The 18,273-nt window shown below is 40.4% G+C and overlaps 1 protein-coding gene across 1 annotated transcript; it reads left to right on the top strand.

Moving 5' to 3' along the window:
* The first annotated feature begins 9,244 nt into the window (after positions 1 to 9,244).
* Positions 9,245 to 9,994, top strand: LOC114210810 (uncharacterized). The gene is made up of 2 exons (XM_028105211.2): positions 9,245 to 9,664; positions 9,908 to 9,994. Exons 1-2 carry the CDS (start codon positions 9,383 to 9,385, stop codon positions 9,953 to 9,955), a joined length of 330 nt encoding a protein of 109 aa, XP_027961012.1. The 5' UTR covers positions 9,245 to 9,382; the 3' UTR covers positions 9,956 to 9,994.
* The last annotated feature ends 8,279 nt before the right edge of the window (positions 9,995 to 18,273 follow it).

Here is an 18,273-nt window from a genome sequence, read left to right as displayed (position 1 = left end):
CTCCAAAGGAATAAAGGTCCGGGGGCGGGGGGGGCGCTGATTTACCTTTGTTCTGGGAATTCGGTAATTAATAAATATGTATAGCTGAGGAACACTTTGCATAAGGAAATCTGGTATTAAGATTCAGTAATTGCCAGAACATCTCGGGAAATGATATCCTGCCAGAGGCAGGGCTTTTCAAGTGAAGTGTTCTGAATACAGTTATAATTCGTGCTGGATGTATTTTTTAAAACATGTCTGGTTTGGCTAGTCTTTAAGACAAGGCTGCTAAGAATTTGACACTTGTGAGTCCAAAGACGCTAAGCCTGAAGTTATTAATTTAAGAAACATTGAAGAGCCTCAATTCCTCCATTTTGAGATCATATTTTACCTGGGTTGCATTTTCCCAAAACGAAACAGCCTTGTATCATCAACAGCTGAGCACTCATCCTGAAATTGTAAGGAACGACTGCCAGAGAAGAGCATCCCGCTGTGTTTTTTATTATTGCTGTTATTGATCACTTACGAATAACCGCAAAAAACCCTGAGCATTATTCTGAACACGGGTTTGGAAATCCATCTGGCCCTGGTGCTCAAATGCAAATGAGACAGATGAGATACACACTTGAAGAGGGATGGTGTGGGGAAGAAAGCCATTCCCGTGAGGCGACCGGCTTCGCTCTACAGACCGGGTAAAACGTTGGAACCCTCACCCTGTGTTTTCTTGACTCGAGTTTGCAAGCACCTTTGGAAGCTTAAGCTTCTCTCCTATTCTCCATCCTATTAGCATTTACATGGCACTTCTGAACCATTAGGCCTTCCTTCAGTGTGATAAAAAGAATGGCCCATCCTATTTTCCTGGTAAAGAATCCCAGTCAAGTGTGTTTCTGAAGCAGCCAACAGGGCCGGGAGGAGCTGATATAGGAGCTCTTCTTTGTTTACCATCTCCGCTCCTGAACCACAACACATTTTGCACATAAAATACTTGATGGTTTCCGTCGTGAAAAGAAAAAGTTTAAGCATTTTATTTTTATTAAACACACTTAAGGGACACCTGGGTGGCTCAGTTGGTTCAGTGTCTGCCTTCAGCTGGGGTCATGATTGATCCCAGGGTCTTGGGATCCAGTGGCGGGCTTCCTGCTCAGCGGGGAGTCGGCTTCACCTTCTCCCTCTGCCCCTCCTCCCTGCTTGTGTGCTCTCTCTCTTTCCCTCTCTCTCTCTCTCTCTCAAACAAACTCTTAAAAAAATAAACACATTAAAAAAAAAAAAAAAAAACCTAACCGCTGCTCATCTGCTTAGGTCACATGGGAAGGCTTAAGATCAGAAAGCCAGTTCCAGGTTGAATAATGGAAACGAAAGGGGCATAGCTGTCCATTGCTATATTCTCCCTTGCCTACAGATCCCAATTCTCTGTCAGTAGGAATATTCACCATAATTGCATGTAGTCAAGCACACTGGTGGAGAGTCGATTTCCCTTTGGTCTAGCTTTGGATAAGGGACCGAGTTCTGGCAAATATGTATGAGAAAGTCTGCTTGAGCTTGCTAGGAAGTGTTTTCCTCCTGATACAAAAGAAAGCAAGAAGAGAAAAAGCCTCTCTTATTGCTGCCACCTTCCTATCTGCTTGGGACACTGTCCAAGAGAATGCAATGCTTGCCATCCGAGGTCATGAAGGTGATAAGCCACTGAAGGTTGCAGAACAGGATGACAAGAGGAGCCTGGGTCATGGATGCCTGCAGTGGCTGACTTCCCCACAACCCGTTACTTGACATTGAATACCTGTTATTTAAGCCACGCCTGTCAGGTACTCTGTTCCCCACAACCAAATGTGTTTTGCTGTTACCATACATAAAGAATAATATTCACAGGCCATTACCAAAACTCTATGTGATAAATAGAAGGGGGAAAAAAAATCTAAAGTTGTATTGATTTTATTATAAGATATAGAATACGTGGAAATTAAAGTTTCATGTGATTCATGTTAGCCCTTCAAAAGTCGTGTTGGAGTGCAGATTAAATATAAAGCAAGACTGCGTGGCTGGGAAACTCACATAACAGACAGAATAAAGCCTTGCACCCCCAGAATGTCACTGCTCACGGACACAGCGAACTGTGGGAAATACGTGGACATGCAGGAAGCAGAGAAACAGGAGATGTGCTATAGATTACAGATGTGGCCTCGTTCAGTGCCCGATTCATAGTAAGAATGCTTAAGAGCAAATAAAAATATCTTTTCCTCTGCAGTTAAACTGGCAACAACTAAGACAGAGATTTCTTTTTCCATTTCTGAGGTACTTCATGACGAATAATGCTTTTTAATGCAAAATGCACAAAGGACAATGCATTTTATTTGTGATATTTATCCAAGGAAATAGGAAATCATGAAGTATAACAAAGCATCAGCACATCAAACCTTTCAGAAGTATGTGGTGCCCATAGGGATTCAGAGGAGGTGAACACCATAATATTAAAGGAGGTGTTTTTACTGCGATTATCGAAAATGACAGCTACAAAAGGCCTGGAGAGAGGGGAAATAGTTCTTTGCAGAGACACAAGATTGCCTTCAGTTGGTTTGTGCCCACATAGAGGGTCAAGATAGTGTCATATAGAAGGTAGTGAGCAGTGATCAGTGAGCACACACAGAACAGCCTGGAGAGATGTGTCTGAGGAGTCAAGGGTAAATGCAGAGGTGTTCTGCTCAGCTGAATAACCTATCAGGTTCCTGGGTTTTTGTTACAGGAATAATCATTCAACTCTTTGAACCTTCATATGATATGAGGACACAAGAGCTTGGAGTCAAGACGATACTAGCTTGAGGGTGGGGAAACCGAGGCTCAGTCATTCCGTTGGCCTAATGACTTTGAGAAAGGCACTTTACTTCCCAAGCCTCAGTCTCTTTGTCTGTAAATTAAGATGTTTAGAACAAAGGGATTGTGATGAGTCTAAATCTGTCAAATCTAATAGATGAAGCAAGCCTTGAAGGAAGTACAGGATCTCAGAATTGGAAGTGGATCTAGGGACCAGCTTTTCCAAAGTTGCTGAACTCACAGAGGAAGAGGGGAGGCTCAGACAGTTGAACCCATGTGTGCAAGGATTCACAACTGGCAAATGACAGATGGGACGATGGCCCAGCTAGGATGGCCAGCCCTCCCAGTTGCCCAGGGATTGAGGGATTTCCCAGGACATGGGATTTTCAGTGCTAACGCTAAGAAAGTCCCAGGCAAACCAGGATGCGCCTAATACCTGAGGACTAGGTCACCCCATTCCCTCCTGCATTGGATACTGAGGACTAGTAGTCCTTGAACTGCTTCTGTGCACCACAAAAATATTCTTCCGGTGTCACAACACTCTGGTGGCGTATGGGCACTCCATAAATGACTGACTGGGTCCCATTCCACTGTTGGTGACATTTACCTTTACATCTTGCCCTTGAGTTCGCCTTCATGTCTTTGAGCTCAGTTCATTCAGCAGGAACATAGATTTCATGGCAGAGACTCCTTCAAAGCAAAGGTGTGGGGGGATGTGACTTTGTGTCCAAATGTTGCTGGTAGCTGACTGTCTGAGGGGCACCAAGGGGCTCACCACACCTCAAGGCTTCAACCCCCTTAACTCCCCTCAACCTTTAACTGTACTGGAACAGTAATAAAAGAAATGCACATCTTAAAAATGAAATCTGATTTTCTCTATAAGAACAGGGATAGTGCTGTGAATTGTGTAAAACCGTTGAATCACAGAACTGTACCTCTGAAACAAATAATACATTATATGTTAAAAAAAAAAAAGAAGATAGTAGGAAGGGAAAAATGAAGGGGGGGAAATCGGAGGGGGAGACGAACCATGAGAAACTATGGACTCTGAGAAACAAACTGAGGGTTCTAGAGGGGAGGGGGGTGGGGGGATGGGTTAGCTTGGTGATGGGTATTAAGGAGGGCACGTTCTGCGTGGAGCACTGGGTGTTATGCACAAACAATGAATCACGGAACACTACATCAAAAACAAATGATGTAATGTATGGTGATTAACATAACATAATAAAGTTAAAAAAATAGGGATAAAGTTAAATAAATACTGCCTAATGCTGCCCAAAGTAAAGTATAATCAACTTCTCCATAATTTGCTGTTAGAATTGTGAATACTGTCAGATTTGCAATTTGGCAAAATATATCAAGAATTTCAAAAATGTTTGTACTTTTTGACTCAGTAATCGCAATTCTGGGAATCTATCCTAAGGAAAGAAGTCCAACTTTAAAAAGCCATATGCCTGGCTATATCTAGTACACTGTTTTTCATAATAGCCAAAAAGTATAAATAACAAAAATGTTCAGCCATAAACAAATTGGTTAAATAAAATATTGATAAAATATATCAACACAAAAAAATATTTTGTAATCCTTTAAATTATAGTTATAAACATTGGTAAGCATATTAATATTTACCTTACCACAGGAAATGCAGAATATTAGATCAAATTTAAACACAGTATATATTTACAGCTATAAAATGTGTACAGATATAAATTTGCAAGACAAAAGAGTAAAAAGAAATACAGGATTTCTTCTCCATTTTTACAATTTTTCAAATTTTCTGAAATATGGAGATGCTACTTTTATAACATAATTCTTTTCCCTACAGTTAAATATTTTCATCATGAAATGATATGTGCTTATTATGAGAAAAATATAAAATTACAACATGTGTACAAATTGGCTCAGGCTGCCATAACAAAATACCACAGACTGGGTGGCTTAAACGATAGGAAATTTATTTTCTCACAACTCTGTGGAATGGAAGTCTCACATCAAGATCCAGCAGTGTCGATTTCTGGGGACAGCTCTCTCCCTAGTTTGCAGACAACCACCTTCTCACTGCTGCCCTGACAGGGTGGAGAGAAAGCTCTGGTGTCTCTTCTTATAAGGGCACCGGCTCTATTGGATTAGGTCCTAATCTTATGATCTCATACAACCATTTTCATCTCCTCACAGGACCTGTCTACACACTGGGGTGTAGGACTCCAATGTACAAATTTGGGGGAAACTCAGTTCAGTACCTACCAACACACATATAATGGGGTCGAAGTATGGTCCCTCAACCTCTCTCCCTACAGAACATCACTTGGGGTGCATCCCTGCAGATGATTTCTCCTTGTTTTTGGAAACATTTGAAAAATAATTTAACTAATATATGCAAATACCTGTAGAAATGTCAACGAATTGTAAGATTTCCATTGCAAAAGAGTAAAACTCTGCCTCTAATTTCCCTAAGCAACAGGAGGATCTTTAAAGTTTTAGTTATGTGGCACCTGGGTGGCTCAGTCAGTTAAGCCTCTGCCTTCAACTTGGATCATAATCCCAGGGTCCTGGAATTGAGTCCCACATCGGGCTCCCTGCTCAGCGAGAGGCTTGCTTCTCCTCCCTCTGCTGCTCCCCCTGCTTGTGCTCACTTGCTCTCTCTCTCTCTGACAAATAAATAAATAAAATCTCTAAAAAAAAATTTTAAGTGAAATTTTAGTTATATGTCCTGCCATTTAACTCTATTTTCCTAAACCATACATTTATACCACTATTTTTCATGTATTCAACTTAGATATTATCTACCAACTTCCCATTATTAGAGATGAACCCCTAGCTCCCTCATACAATTCCCTTCCCAAACTTTTTCTTCAGCCCTTCCCCTATACTTAGCTAAGTAACCAATTTATTTTGGTACGATTTCTAAGTTTTCTTCTGAAATTCTTTCTCCCCTGCAGACTGCCATCATAGTGAAGAGAGATCCAATAATGCTGAACTGTGTAGTATTAATTTATATAACCATAGGAAAATGCTATTGCTCCAAAATATGTGAAGATTTTTGTAGTATTCTTGTCTGCTCAGGCAAGGAAAACTCAAAGCCTGAATGATATCTAATCAACGGTATTAGAATAAGTAAATATGCCCATGGGGGGGGAAAAATGAGCCTTGATATCTACATCACACCATATACAACATTAAATTAAATTTAAATCTTAAATTTTGAGATATCTCATAGACCTAAGCATACAATTAAAATTTCTAGAAGAAAGCATAGGATAGTATCTTTGCCACTTTAACTCAGGCAAAGACTTCTTAAATGGGAGAGAAGAGAATATGATGCACTAGACTGTGATGAGAGACCATGAACTAAAAAATGGCTCCTAATGACAAATGTGACTTCCACTCACATTTTATTGCTGCAAGTAAATCACATGGCTTTTCTGAATTCAATAGGGTAGGAATGTTTAACCCGCCTGCAGAAAGGGTAATGGAAGGAGAGAAAAGGCAGTATTTTACCAAGAGAAATATAATCTTCCAAAGAGAAATCTAGAGTGACAAGACATAAGAATGTTACCTTTTCTTAGCTTCTGCCGGCTACTGATCTGAAACAGGGTCAGTTGGGAAGCAAAACAAGGGAGATTGGAAATAAAAATGGAAGCCCAAACGGCACCTTACTAATGACACTGTCTTCATTAACAATCTTAGCGATGTTGAGAACTTGGAGAAAGTCAGCCGAGAGAAATTTCCAGAAAACAAAATCATTATTAACTATTTTCTTTTTTTGTTGTTCTTTTTTGTTTTGGGGGGGTTGGGGGGAGTCAGGGGGTGGCACAGGGAGAAGGAGACAGAATCTCGAGCAGGCTCCACACCCAGGGCACAGCCCCATGTGGCCTCGATCTCACGACCCTGAGATCACGACCAGAGCCGAAATCAACAGTTGGACCCTCAACTGACTGAGCCACCCAGGCACCCCTATTTTCTAAAGGAGCAAGCATTTTAACACCATAAATGTAAGAAAGATAAAATAGGAAAATGAAAGACAGTTCTTTAAATTGATTATATTTACTACTTCGAAAAACGAAACAAACTGCATTGGTTTTAACCCATTTCTCCACAGAACAGTGAAGGCATCATTAACAGAGAAGTAGGATATGAGTAGATTTGGAGACAACTGTCTTAAGGGATGATGCCACCTCCTAACAGAGGACAAAGATTCTTTTATTTTGGATTGCTCTTTGGACTGTTTTATTGCATTGTTAAAACCCTGCCACTGTTTTTCTTTCATAAAAAATAATAGACTATGGAATGAAGGTCTATCTGATTTTTAGCTACATAGCTACCAGAATGATTTGGTTAACCTAGTCAGTGCTGTTTTAGTGGAGGAATGATCTTAAATTTTATAAACCTTTTCTTAGAATGATACCATTCAAACTGTTATTCAAGAAAAAAAAAACAGGTATCAGACATTGTTGCAACTTGCTATAAACTGGTGAAATGCAATATACACATCAAAAATACAATATGTTGGCTGATATATCTCATTTCTTTTTTAAAGATTTATTTATTTATTTTAGGGGGGAGGGGCAGAGGGAGAGAGATTCTCCAGCAGACTCCCTGCTGAGCATGGACCGAACACAGGACTCAATTCCACAACCCTGAGATCATGACCTGAGTCGAAACCAAGAGTCGGACACTCAACCGACTGAGCCACGTAGGTGCCCCGATCTATCTCTTATTTCTTATTACATAATTCAGGAAATCATCTTTTCTTTTTCTTTCCTTTTATGTCAACAGACGTTTTCCTTCAGATTCTCCTTGCTTCATATGACAAGAAAAATTGCATCACTGGTGATGCATGTGGACCCTGGATAGAGAGGGGAGAGAAGCAGCAACAGGGGCCTTCACGTTTCATTATGAGCTAGTGCTACCTGGCACAATGGTAGCGCCAGCCCACCATTCCATCCACCTCGTGGATCTCAGGTGGCAAACTTATATCCAATCACAGAAGGTTGCTTTGTTAGTCTGCCTCTTTAACTTCTCGCTTTCGAAATATTTCAAGAGGTGGACATTGCAAGAGCAGCACAACAATTGATGCAAAAAGTACACAGAAAACTGAAGAGCATGGTTTCGTTCCAGAGCATGGTCAAGGTCAGCAGGTTCTTGCACATAATATTCTTCTGTTTTTCCTTATAATAATACATAAGCAACACATTATTAAGTTAAATATTTACATCTTTACACTTGAACCAATATATAAAATTAATATCAAAATGTTAATCATTCACTTTAATTAAAAACTGAACATCTAAAATGGAACCTCTGACAAATTACATTTAAATAATGAGGTTTCACAATAATGGAGAGGGATTGTTATTGCGGGATGCATTTTTTTAACAAAGAGAACAATCACTAAACTCAGCATCGATGAGCTGTGACTCCATAAACATTTCGATTCCCATGCAACTCCTTAATTTCTCTGTTTTAAAATGCTTCAGAAATACCAGCATATCATAATACCATATGCTCCTAAAGCACAACATCACTTTGTACAAACATTACCTTTTGTGCTGTATCACTCCTTGGCTTCAGAGGCTCCCACACTTTCTTTCCCACTTGGCATCTTACCACAATCTAGGCCCTAATTTGCTGTTTAATCTCATCATCTGGTGTTCTTCCCTCCTTTGCTCTCTCCCTCCACCCAGCCACACTGGCCTCCACACTGGTCTTTGAGCCTGTCTCTCTCTTCTCCTTGGAATGCTCTTCCTCTAGATAGCCATGTGACTCACTATCTCTTCTTTCAGCCCTCCAATCAAACACCACTATATCTGCAAGCCACCGTTGATGTGTGTGTATCTGTGTACATGCTATGGACCGATTGTTTGTGTGACCCCAGAATTCATATGTTGAAGACCCAACCTCCAATGTGATAGTATTTGGAGATGGGGCTTTCGGGGTGTTAAGGGAGGTTAGATGAAGTCATGAAGATGGGGCTTTGCTCTGATGGGATTCATACTCATCTAAGAAGAGATACCAGAGAGCTCACTTTCTTTCTATCCACCATGGGAGGACACAGCAAGAAAGCGCCCTTCTGCAAGCCAGGAACAGAGCTCTGAACAGGACCCCACACACACGCGCGCGCGCACACACACACACGTGCGTGCACACACTCGTTCACACACAGATGTGAAAGTTTTATGTTATGGCAGTAAACTAGCAAAGAATGACCATCATAAATCTAAAATATGGAGATTGTGAAAAAAATTAACTGCAAACAAGGAAAAGAGTTATAGTCAGCCAGATACCCATGGTTCTTAGGAATCCAGCTAAGAATAAGTGACCATCATGAGCAAATAATCAGTTGGACTCAACTAAAATGCAGATAAAAATGACAATCTTCTAGAAAAATGGAGTTTGTCAAAAATTGACCTCAGACACCCCACTGGCTGCTCTGAAAAGCCACCTTTGCATTGTTCCCGTGTCTGGCTTCCGGTTCGCCGCAACCACCTCCGCCGCGCGCCTCCTCCGCCACCGCGGACTCAGGCAGCTTTCTCGCCAGAGTCCTTGAACTCTTGCTTTCTCTTTAATCCGCTGCATCGGATCACCGGCGTGCCCCGTCATGTCAGACGCGGCCGTGGACACCAGCTCCGAGATCACCACCAAAGACTTAAAGGAGAAGAAGGAAGTTGTGGAGAAGGCAGAGAATGGAAGAGACGCGCCTGCTGATGGGAACGCTAATGAGGAAAATGGGGAGCAGGAGGCCGACAATGAGGTAGATGAAGAAGAGGAAGGGGGGGAGGAAGAGGAGGAGGAGGAGGAAGGCGATGGTGAGGAAGAGGACAGAGACGAAGACGAGGAGGCCGAGGCAGCTACGGGCAAACGGGCAGCTGAAGACGATGAGGTGCGTCTGGGCTTCGGTGGGGGCTGGGATGTCAGGCACAGTAGCAGCCAGAGGGGCTGATTTCCGTGGCGTGGTCCCGAAAGGCTTCCGTACCTTGAGCAGGAACAGGAAGGAACGTAGGCCTGCCTTCCCAGAGCTCTGGAAGCGTCCGGAGCAGCCAGTGCCTGGCCCCTTGCCTCTGCCCGCAGGAGTGGGGGTGGGCCCAGGGGGCTGCAGGGGCCTTGACCGTCTTTCTCTGCGCAGGATGACGATGTCGACACCAAGAAACAGAAGACCGATGAGGATGACTAGACAGCAAAAAAGGAAAAGTTAAACTTAACAAAAAAAAAAAAAAAAAAAAGGCCACCGTGACCTATTCACCCTCCACTTCCCGTCTCAGAATCTAAACGTGGTCACCTTCGAGTAGAGAGTCCCGCCCGCCTGCCCAACGCGGGCAGCGCCACCCGCAGATGACACACGCTCTCCGCCACCCAGCCAAAACCACAACGTGAATTTGCAACAGGGGAGGAAAAAAGAACCAAAACTTCCAAGGCCCTGCTTTTTTTCTTAAAAGTACTTTAAAAAGGAAAATTTGTTTGTAGTTTTTATTTACATTTTATATTTTTGTACATATTGTTAGGGGTCAGCCATTTTTAATGATCTCGGATGACCAAACCAGCCTTTGGAGCGTTCTCTGTCCTACTTCTGACTTTACTTGTGGTGTGACCATGTTCATTATAATCTCAAAGGAGAAAAAAAACCTTGTAAAAAAAAAAGCAAAAACAACAACAAAAAAACAATCTTACTCCGAGCATTCCAGTAACTTTTTTTGTGTATGTGCTTAGCTGTACTGTAAGTAGTTGGTTTGTATGAGATGGTTAAAAAGGCCAAAGATAAAAGGTTTCTTTCTTTCCTTTTTTGTCTATGAAGTTGCTGTTTATTTTTTTTGGCCTGTTTGATGTATGTGTGAAACAATGTTGTCCAACAATAAACCGGAATTTTATTTTGCTGAGTTGTTCCAACAACAACAACAAAAAATTGACCTCAGAGAAATATAGAAAATCTACAGACACTAATTACTATGGATAAATTTGCCAAAAATTGCCTCCGGTTCCTCTCCCAAAGAAAATATCAAGATGAGTCATTTTTACAGGTGAATTCTATCAAAACGTCAGTGATGTCAACACAGTGCTTTTAATGTCATCCAAGTTTTTGTAAGAAATAGTTAAAATATTCACATCAATACTTCATGACACTGTCAAAAAAGAAAAAAAGTTACAGACCTTTTAAATAAATGAGACAGACTTGGTAGCATGAAGTAAATAGTAAAGTAAATGACCCTTCATTTTTTTCTCTCTACTCTGTTCAAAACCAGCTCCTGATAAAGCTCATAGCTTTCTCCTTGCTAGCTACAGTTTCGGTTTACAATTATGCACAAGGTGGTGAAGAATACAGTAAAACTGGAAGGCTATACTTGGAATTTGGCACTGGTGCCTTAAGACTTCAAAGACAAAGAAAGAGAAAGAAAGGTTTCTTTCTGGAGCTTCTTCGATATTCTGCCTTGGGTGATCTAATGTCTCTCCTTACTCTAGCTGTCTCACTCAACCTCTGTTTAATGTCAGCCCCCCTCAGCTAGGTCACTTTGCCTCTCAAGGCATCTCTCTCCAGTGGAATCTCTTCTAGGCTGGCCTCTTCACCTCCTCCCATTGAAGAGTTCCCACATCCTTGGCTTGCTGCCAGTGTGCCTGCCGTCTGTAAGAGTCTAAATGTAGTCCATGTGTATGTCAGTGGCTAACGTGGGCTGTTGGCTGGGGTCTCAGTTCCTCTCCAGATAGCGTGTCTATGTGGGCTATGTAGGGGCTTCCTCACAGCCAGGGGGCCCGCTTTGTCCAGAACGGGCAACCCAAGGAAAAGGAGTCAGGCAGAAGTTATGTCATGTTATGATCTAGCCTTGGAAATCACACAGCATCATTCTGTGCTCTTGATAGAGTAGTCCCTTCTCACCCATGTTCAAAGGGAGGCAAAGAGACTCCTCCTTTTCTTGCAAGTGGTCATGTTCTGGAAGAGTATATTACTCTGGCCTTTTTTTGGAAAATACAATATGCCAAAAAGTTCTTTTTCTCCCCCCAACCTGCTAGAGACACGTGTCATATACCCAAGACCTTACTCAGCTTGAGGTAAAGAAAAACACTTCCAATCTTCTCTTCCATGTGGGGAGTAGAGGGAGCAAAAAAAAAAAAAAAAGAAAAGAAAAGAAAAAGAAATTGTGCAAATGCCAGAAATACCCTCCAAAGAAATTCCCTCTTCCCTTTCACTTCCAATGCAGCCCTTTTCCACCTTTAAGGTGGGAGTTGGGTAAGGAGGCAAAACAGATCTTTACTTTATTTGCAAATGCTATGGAAAGTGCCTGGCCCCTGTAAGTTTGAGGATGCATAATTTTTTCACCCTTTTCCAGGGGACGGACTGCTGGAATGGAGACAGTTTCTTATAAACATTTCATTAATTAGAAAGTAGAGTCCGACATCACAGACGAGTATAGCCAAATTTAGTGGAGTTAATTTTAGAAATGCAAAGATGGGTAGATATTTAGAAATCTATTAACATAATATTTGTGACTCATAAAATGTAGAGTGCTTTTACACGATAATAGAAAATCACAGAATCTCATGAGGAACAGGCTAAGGACATAAAGTGACAAGTCACACAGATGCACAAATACAAATAAGCAATGGATAAAGGTATAGCCTCATTTGATAAACAAAGATTATGTAAATTAAAACAAATACTCTTTTTAACTTACTAAAATAATAGATAATATATAATGTTACAGCACAGTTTTGTTTTTGGCTTTTTTGTTTTGTTTTGGTTTTTGTTTTTTTAAAGCTCTGTCAAGTTTCAGTTAAATAATGCCATCACTTTATTAGAATTTTCAATGATTCTGTTGAAGGGAAGGAACCCTAACCCTTCTCCCGAGCCCCCAAGCCAAATCCCCCCAATTGATACCACTGTGGTAACGTTTTTTACTGTTCATCCTGTCTGCAGGTAGACAGACTTGCCTTTATTAATATTGTCTTTTCTTAAAAAGCAAGGACCAAGTTTTATTCATCTTTTGTATTCTTAATGGCACCTAGCTCAATACATTGTACAGCATTTATTGAGTAACAAAGACAAAAATAATGTTAGTAATAAGCCTGATGTTTATTGAATTTACTATGCAGCTGCATTGTGGAAACCACTTGATAGGAATCATGTAAGCTTCACAACCCCTTGAGATAGAGACTATTATTAGTCTAATTACAGACTAGGAATCAAAGCATAAAGAGGAGAAGTAATTTGCCTATGCAAAAACAAATCTCTGCATTTGAACTGCGTTCTTTTCTCTAATGGACAAATCGATGAATCCTGGAGGTCTCGCAGAATTCTTTTGGCACATAATGATAGAGAAAGGGGGAAAATGAGAAAAATCTCTAAAGAATAAAAATAGAGGCAAATAAATTGAATTTGCATTCAGAGGAGGAACCAAGGATTGCATTTCAAAGTGATCTGACAGTAAGAATTAGAGAAACGGAAGGATGTAAAAGTAGTAAATGCCTAGTTGCTATTTAAAGATTGTCCTCTTAAGAAAGAAAACAATTGTTTACATGACTTTTAAAAATATTCATTAAAATAATGAAAAAAGGAAAAAACACTAATTTACACATAGATCAAATGAGCGCTGGAATCCACTTTGTCTTCTAATTGTGTTTGAATGAGTATTTAATGGAATTTCTCTATTGTTATTGATTACAGTTTTCTGCGCCCCCATACATCCTCTTTTAAAAGCCATGTTAGTCTGATAAGAACTAGAATGTTGTGTACTTTCTTAGTTCACTTGGCATTTATTTAAACCCCACAGCCCTAAGACTTTGAGGATATTGAATTTGAGTCATTCAAAGGGCAAAAGGACATGTTTAAAGAGGTTAGTTGTGGCCTCATATACTTACTGGATACAGTGCTTCTGTTCCAGAACAATAGAAAAACTTGACTGTTTCTGCTTAGAAGTTCATGGACTCGGAAGCCTCCAGACAATTTAAGTATTCACCAGGCTCATTTGTGCTGGATAAAATTGAAACATTGGGTCACAATTAAATGCAAACCTAACCCTTTCTGAATATAAGCATCTAGGAGTGTGTAATTCATGGCAGAAACTTGAATTTGCAAAAGAGGAATGTTAGAAGTATTAAAAACAAGAAGAAATGAAGTGAGAATCCCAGAGCCTTCCTTGCATGCCAGAATAAAGTAGACGTGTATTATATTCTTTCCTTTTGTGGGTCCCTTCCACACCTGTTGTTGCTTTCCTAGGGAATTAGCCAAAAGTGATCCAATTTCTAAGCCTTAAGTGGGGAGAAATTATTCTGTCCCAGGAACAGGAAGCCAAGTTTCACATTTTCCATCATTCTTCTTTTTTCAAAACATCTTTGATATAGGAATATTGATTTAGTAGAGTGGCTCGGGGAAAGCAAAAGGCTACTATCCTATGCAGGCAGCACAGGAAAGTTGGTTAATATGTTCATAGATTGATTTACTAATGCATCACTTGTGACTCAGAGTTTGGTTTGGGTTTTGTTTTGTTTTTTGGCTGGTTGATTATTGGTTGATTGGTTTGTTAGATATGTTGTGTTGGAGAAATGACCCTTGAGAGGTGAGTTGGCTGTCTCTTTTGATGATTTCCTCCATCGTTGAAAATGGCGGCTCTGCTAGACACATGGTCCCCAGACAAAGTGTAGGCTCTGATTTTAATTAAAGCCAAAAATTAAACTGCAAAAATCATAGCTTATGTGTTAAGGTTTATTGGAAGAATATTTAATGCATATATCCATTCATCAGTTTTTGCCTTGAGTACTTATATGGTCAGCACTGAGCTCTACTAAAATATTGGAAAGACAACAATTATCCATAGAAAATCTGAAGGCCAGCATGGAAGATGAGACAGGGATGGTAGTGACAATAGATGGTCTGCTTGAGATCATTGTCACACATTCTTTTTTGTTTTGTTTTATTTTTTTAATTTGTTTATTGTTATGTTAATCACCATACATTACATCATTAGTTTTTGATATAGTGTTCCATGATTCATTGTTTGTGCATAACACCCAGCGCTCCACGCAGAACGTGCCCTCTTTAATACCCATCACCAGGCTAACCCATCCCCCCACCCTCTTTTATTTTTTTTAAGATTTTATTTATTTATTTGAGAGAGAGAGCACGAGACAGGGGAGGGTCAGAGAGAGAAGCAGACTCCCCGCTGAGCAAGGAGCCTGATGTGGGGCTCAAATCCTGGGACTCCAGGATCATGACCTGAGCCAAAGGCAGTCACTTAACCAACTGAGCCACCCAGGCGCCCAATTGTCAGACATTCTTGAAAAAATACCTTATCACCAATGAAATAAATATCACTTATATATGTGTTGGTATTCAAGCAGAGTAGATGGATGATTTTTTCTTTCCTTCTGTCACAGTGATATTGGAAAGCACAATCATTCATTCGTTCCCAGTTTACAATTCAGTACTCCCACCTTCACCAGGTCACTTAGCCTCACTGAACCTCAGTTTTGTATCTGTCTGATAATAATACTACTTCCTGGAGTTGGTGTGAGAAGCAAATGGGATAAAACACATCTTTCCAGGAATCATAATAACATACATAGTTCCTTTCAAGTACACAAGCATATCTCTATTACTAAATCATAGACATTGGCACAATATAAAATGTAATTCTAGCAGTTAGAGGTTTCCAAGATAGAATGAATGACACTGGGCAGTTGTGGTTGCCGCCACTGCAGGGTTTGAAGCTTCTGATCATTTGGATGGAATGTTGCAGAAAAGATCCAAGCATCAGATGCGTGGTTGGACCAATTGACTTTCAAGATCTCTTCTTTAATTCTACAATGTTGGCCTGTTATTCATGTCTCATACCATCTTCCTGGATGAAGATTTTATTTCATCTTCTTCCCTAGAATGAATAAAACATGAAAAAAACAGTAACTTGTACTCTCTGCCCAAATGCCCTAAAAAGGTCATGAGTCAACCCTCCTGATAGGCACAGCCTATGAATCTGGATGATGCAAAGGAAAGCAGCTCTTGTCTCCTGCCAACGTAAATAAGTTCATCAGAGATGGTCAGTATTATGTGGCTGTCTTACTTTTGACAAGAAGATCCAGGGGCCAAACCCAAGTCTCTCTGACTCTGCCACACTTTCCAGATGTATTTGTCCACTGCCGTGCAAGACTGGCTAAGGTTCAGCAATGGAAATAAGATTTCTCAGCCTGTCAACTCAACTCTGAAAATAGGTACTAATCAATATTTACCACAAACCTTGAGATCTCTGTCTTTAAGAGGGAGCCAAGAAATGAAGCTAGAGGGGTTAGGAAGGAGGAGAAACTGACACCACAGGAAGTTTGATTCAGCTTGAATACCAAGCTGAACACCAATACCAATTTATTGACCAATTGACCAATTGTGAATACCAATTGACCAATTATGAATTTATGAATTGAAATAAATTTAATTCAGCTGGAGGAATACCCTTATTGAGTTTGATTCAGCTGGAGAAATTCCCTGGTCTAGAACTAGACATTTGCTGTAATTTATTTTTCTCAAGCAGTGCTTGCAGTGGGCAATTCTAGACTTCCCTGATACCTGGTCCATTTCTATCTCCAGCTTAATGAAATATTACTTCTCCACAACTCTCCCTGCCCCTTGCTCTCAGTAGGTAGGCAAGGCCATGAAGCTAGCTCTGGCCAATGAAATATGAGTAGAAGCTATATGTTTCTTTCAGTAATGCTTTGTATAACTGATAGAACTTGACTTCCCAACCTGTCTCCTCCATCACAAGGAATTCTTATGATGCATGTGAGACTGCAGTGACACAAACTGGTGTCTAATAAATAAATAGAACAGAGCATCCTACCAACCTGTGATGGACAGACACATAGCATAGACAAATAGAATAAGGGAAAAATAAACATTTGTTGTCTTAAGCCACTGAAATTTGGAGTTTGTCTGTTACCACAGCCAACCTGGTCTATCCTGACTGATGCATTGCTCACATCCACTGGTATGAATACAACAGACCTGGTTGAAGCATTACAACAAACAGACTGCAAGAAACTTGTAATTTTATATTCATTTATTCTTCCAAAGCTATAGCACAGGATTTTATTTTTCTATAAATATTTTTTTAATATTTTATTTATTTATTTATTTGACAGAGAGAGAGAGACAGCGAGAGAGGGAACACAAGCAGGGGGAGTGGGAGAGGGAGAAGCAGGCTTCCCGCCAAGCAGGGAGCCAAATGAGGGGCTCGATCTAGGACCCTGGGATCATGACCTGAGCCGAAGGCAGACACTTAACGTCTGAGCCAGCCAGGCGCCCCTCTGTAAATATTTCTTAAGTAACAAAACACTACTAGAGAAATCAAGGAACAATCTATAATGTGTTTGATTCGTTCATTTCACAATGTAGCTATTTCTATTAAAGCACTTTGTAATTAGGGGCTCCTGGGTGGCTCAGTCAGTTGAGCCTCTGACTCGGTTTCAGCTCAGGTCATGATCTCATGGGTTGTGGGATAGGCCCGGAGTGGAGCCCCACATGGAGCCTCGTGTTGGGCTCCGTGCTCCCAGGGACTCTGCTTGAGGATTCTCTCTCTCTGCCCCTCTCCCTACACGCACATGCACACCCTCTCTCTTTCAAATAAATAAATAAATCTTTTTTTAATCACTTTGTATATATGCATTAAACCATGAGTTTTTGCAGGACAGAGAATGAGACTTCTTCTTTGCAGATGTCCCAGCGCCTATCAGAGAACTTAAAAAAAAACAAAAACAAATATTTACTGAATAATTACTACAAAAATTCTTGTTCTAGGCTACCCCTTCGGGTGCAAAATTCTTTTTATTGATATTTTCCTTATCTTAACTTTCAAATTTGATCTGATTTCATTCTTGGATTCCTCAATGTAGAACGTTTTACTGATGCTGCCCTCCCCATTTGAATGCACTCTTTACTTTCCTCTGACAAATTTAATACCACTTCCTCCAGAATCACTTCTAGCCATAATCTGGCCCAAGCAGTTCTCAAACCTTATTACTCAGGACCACTTTACACTCTTAAGAATTATTGACAATCCAGGGCGCCTGGGTGGCTCAGTCGGTTGAGTGACTGCCTTCGGCTCAAGTCATGATCCTGGAGTCCCGGGATCAGGTCCCACATCGGGCTCCCTGCTCGGCAGGGAGTCTGCTTCTCCCTCTGACCCTCTTCCCTCTCGTGCTCTCTGTCTCTCATTCTCTCTCTCTCAAATAAATAAATAAAATCTTAAAAAAAAAAAGAATTATTGACAATCCAAAGAGCGTTCATTTACATAGATTGTAGTCATTTTCATTTATTGTTTTTGAAAATAAAAACTGGGAAAATCTTAAAATACATATTTATGTTTCCTTTAAAATAACAATAATAAATCATTACAAGTGAATGTAAACATTATATGTTTTTATTAAAGAAGACTATATTTCCAAATCAAAACCATTTTTACTGAGAATGGCATTGTTTTACATTTTCACAAATCTCTTTAATGTCTGGCTTAATAGAAGACA

This window comes from Eumetopias jubatus, unplaced genomic scaffold (assembly GCF_037043125.1).
Source record: "Eumetopias jubatus isolate StellerSeaLion01/CBP00866 unplaced genomic scaffold, mEumJub1_p1.0 scaffold_3, whole genome shotgun sequence".
Classification (NCBI taxonomy): Eukaryota; Metazoa; Chordata; class Mammalia; order Carnivora; family Otariidae; genus Eumetopias; species Eumetopias jubatus.
The sequence above is the reverse complement of the archived record's forward strand: the minus strand, read 5'-3'. Positions and strand labels throughout refer to the sequence as shown.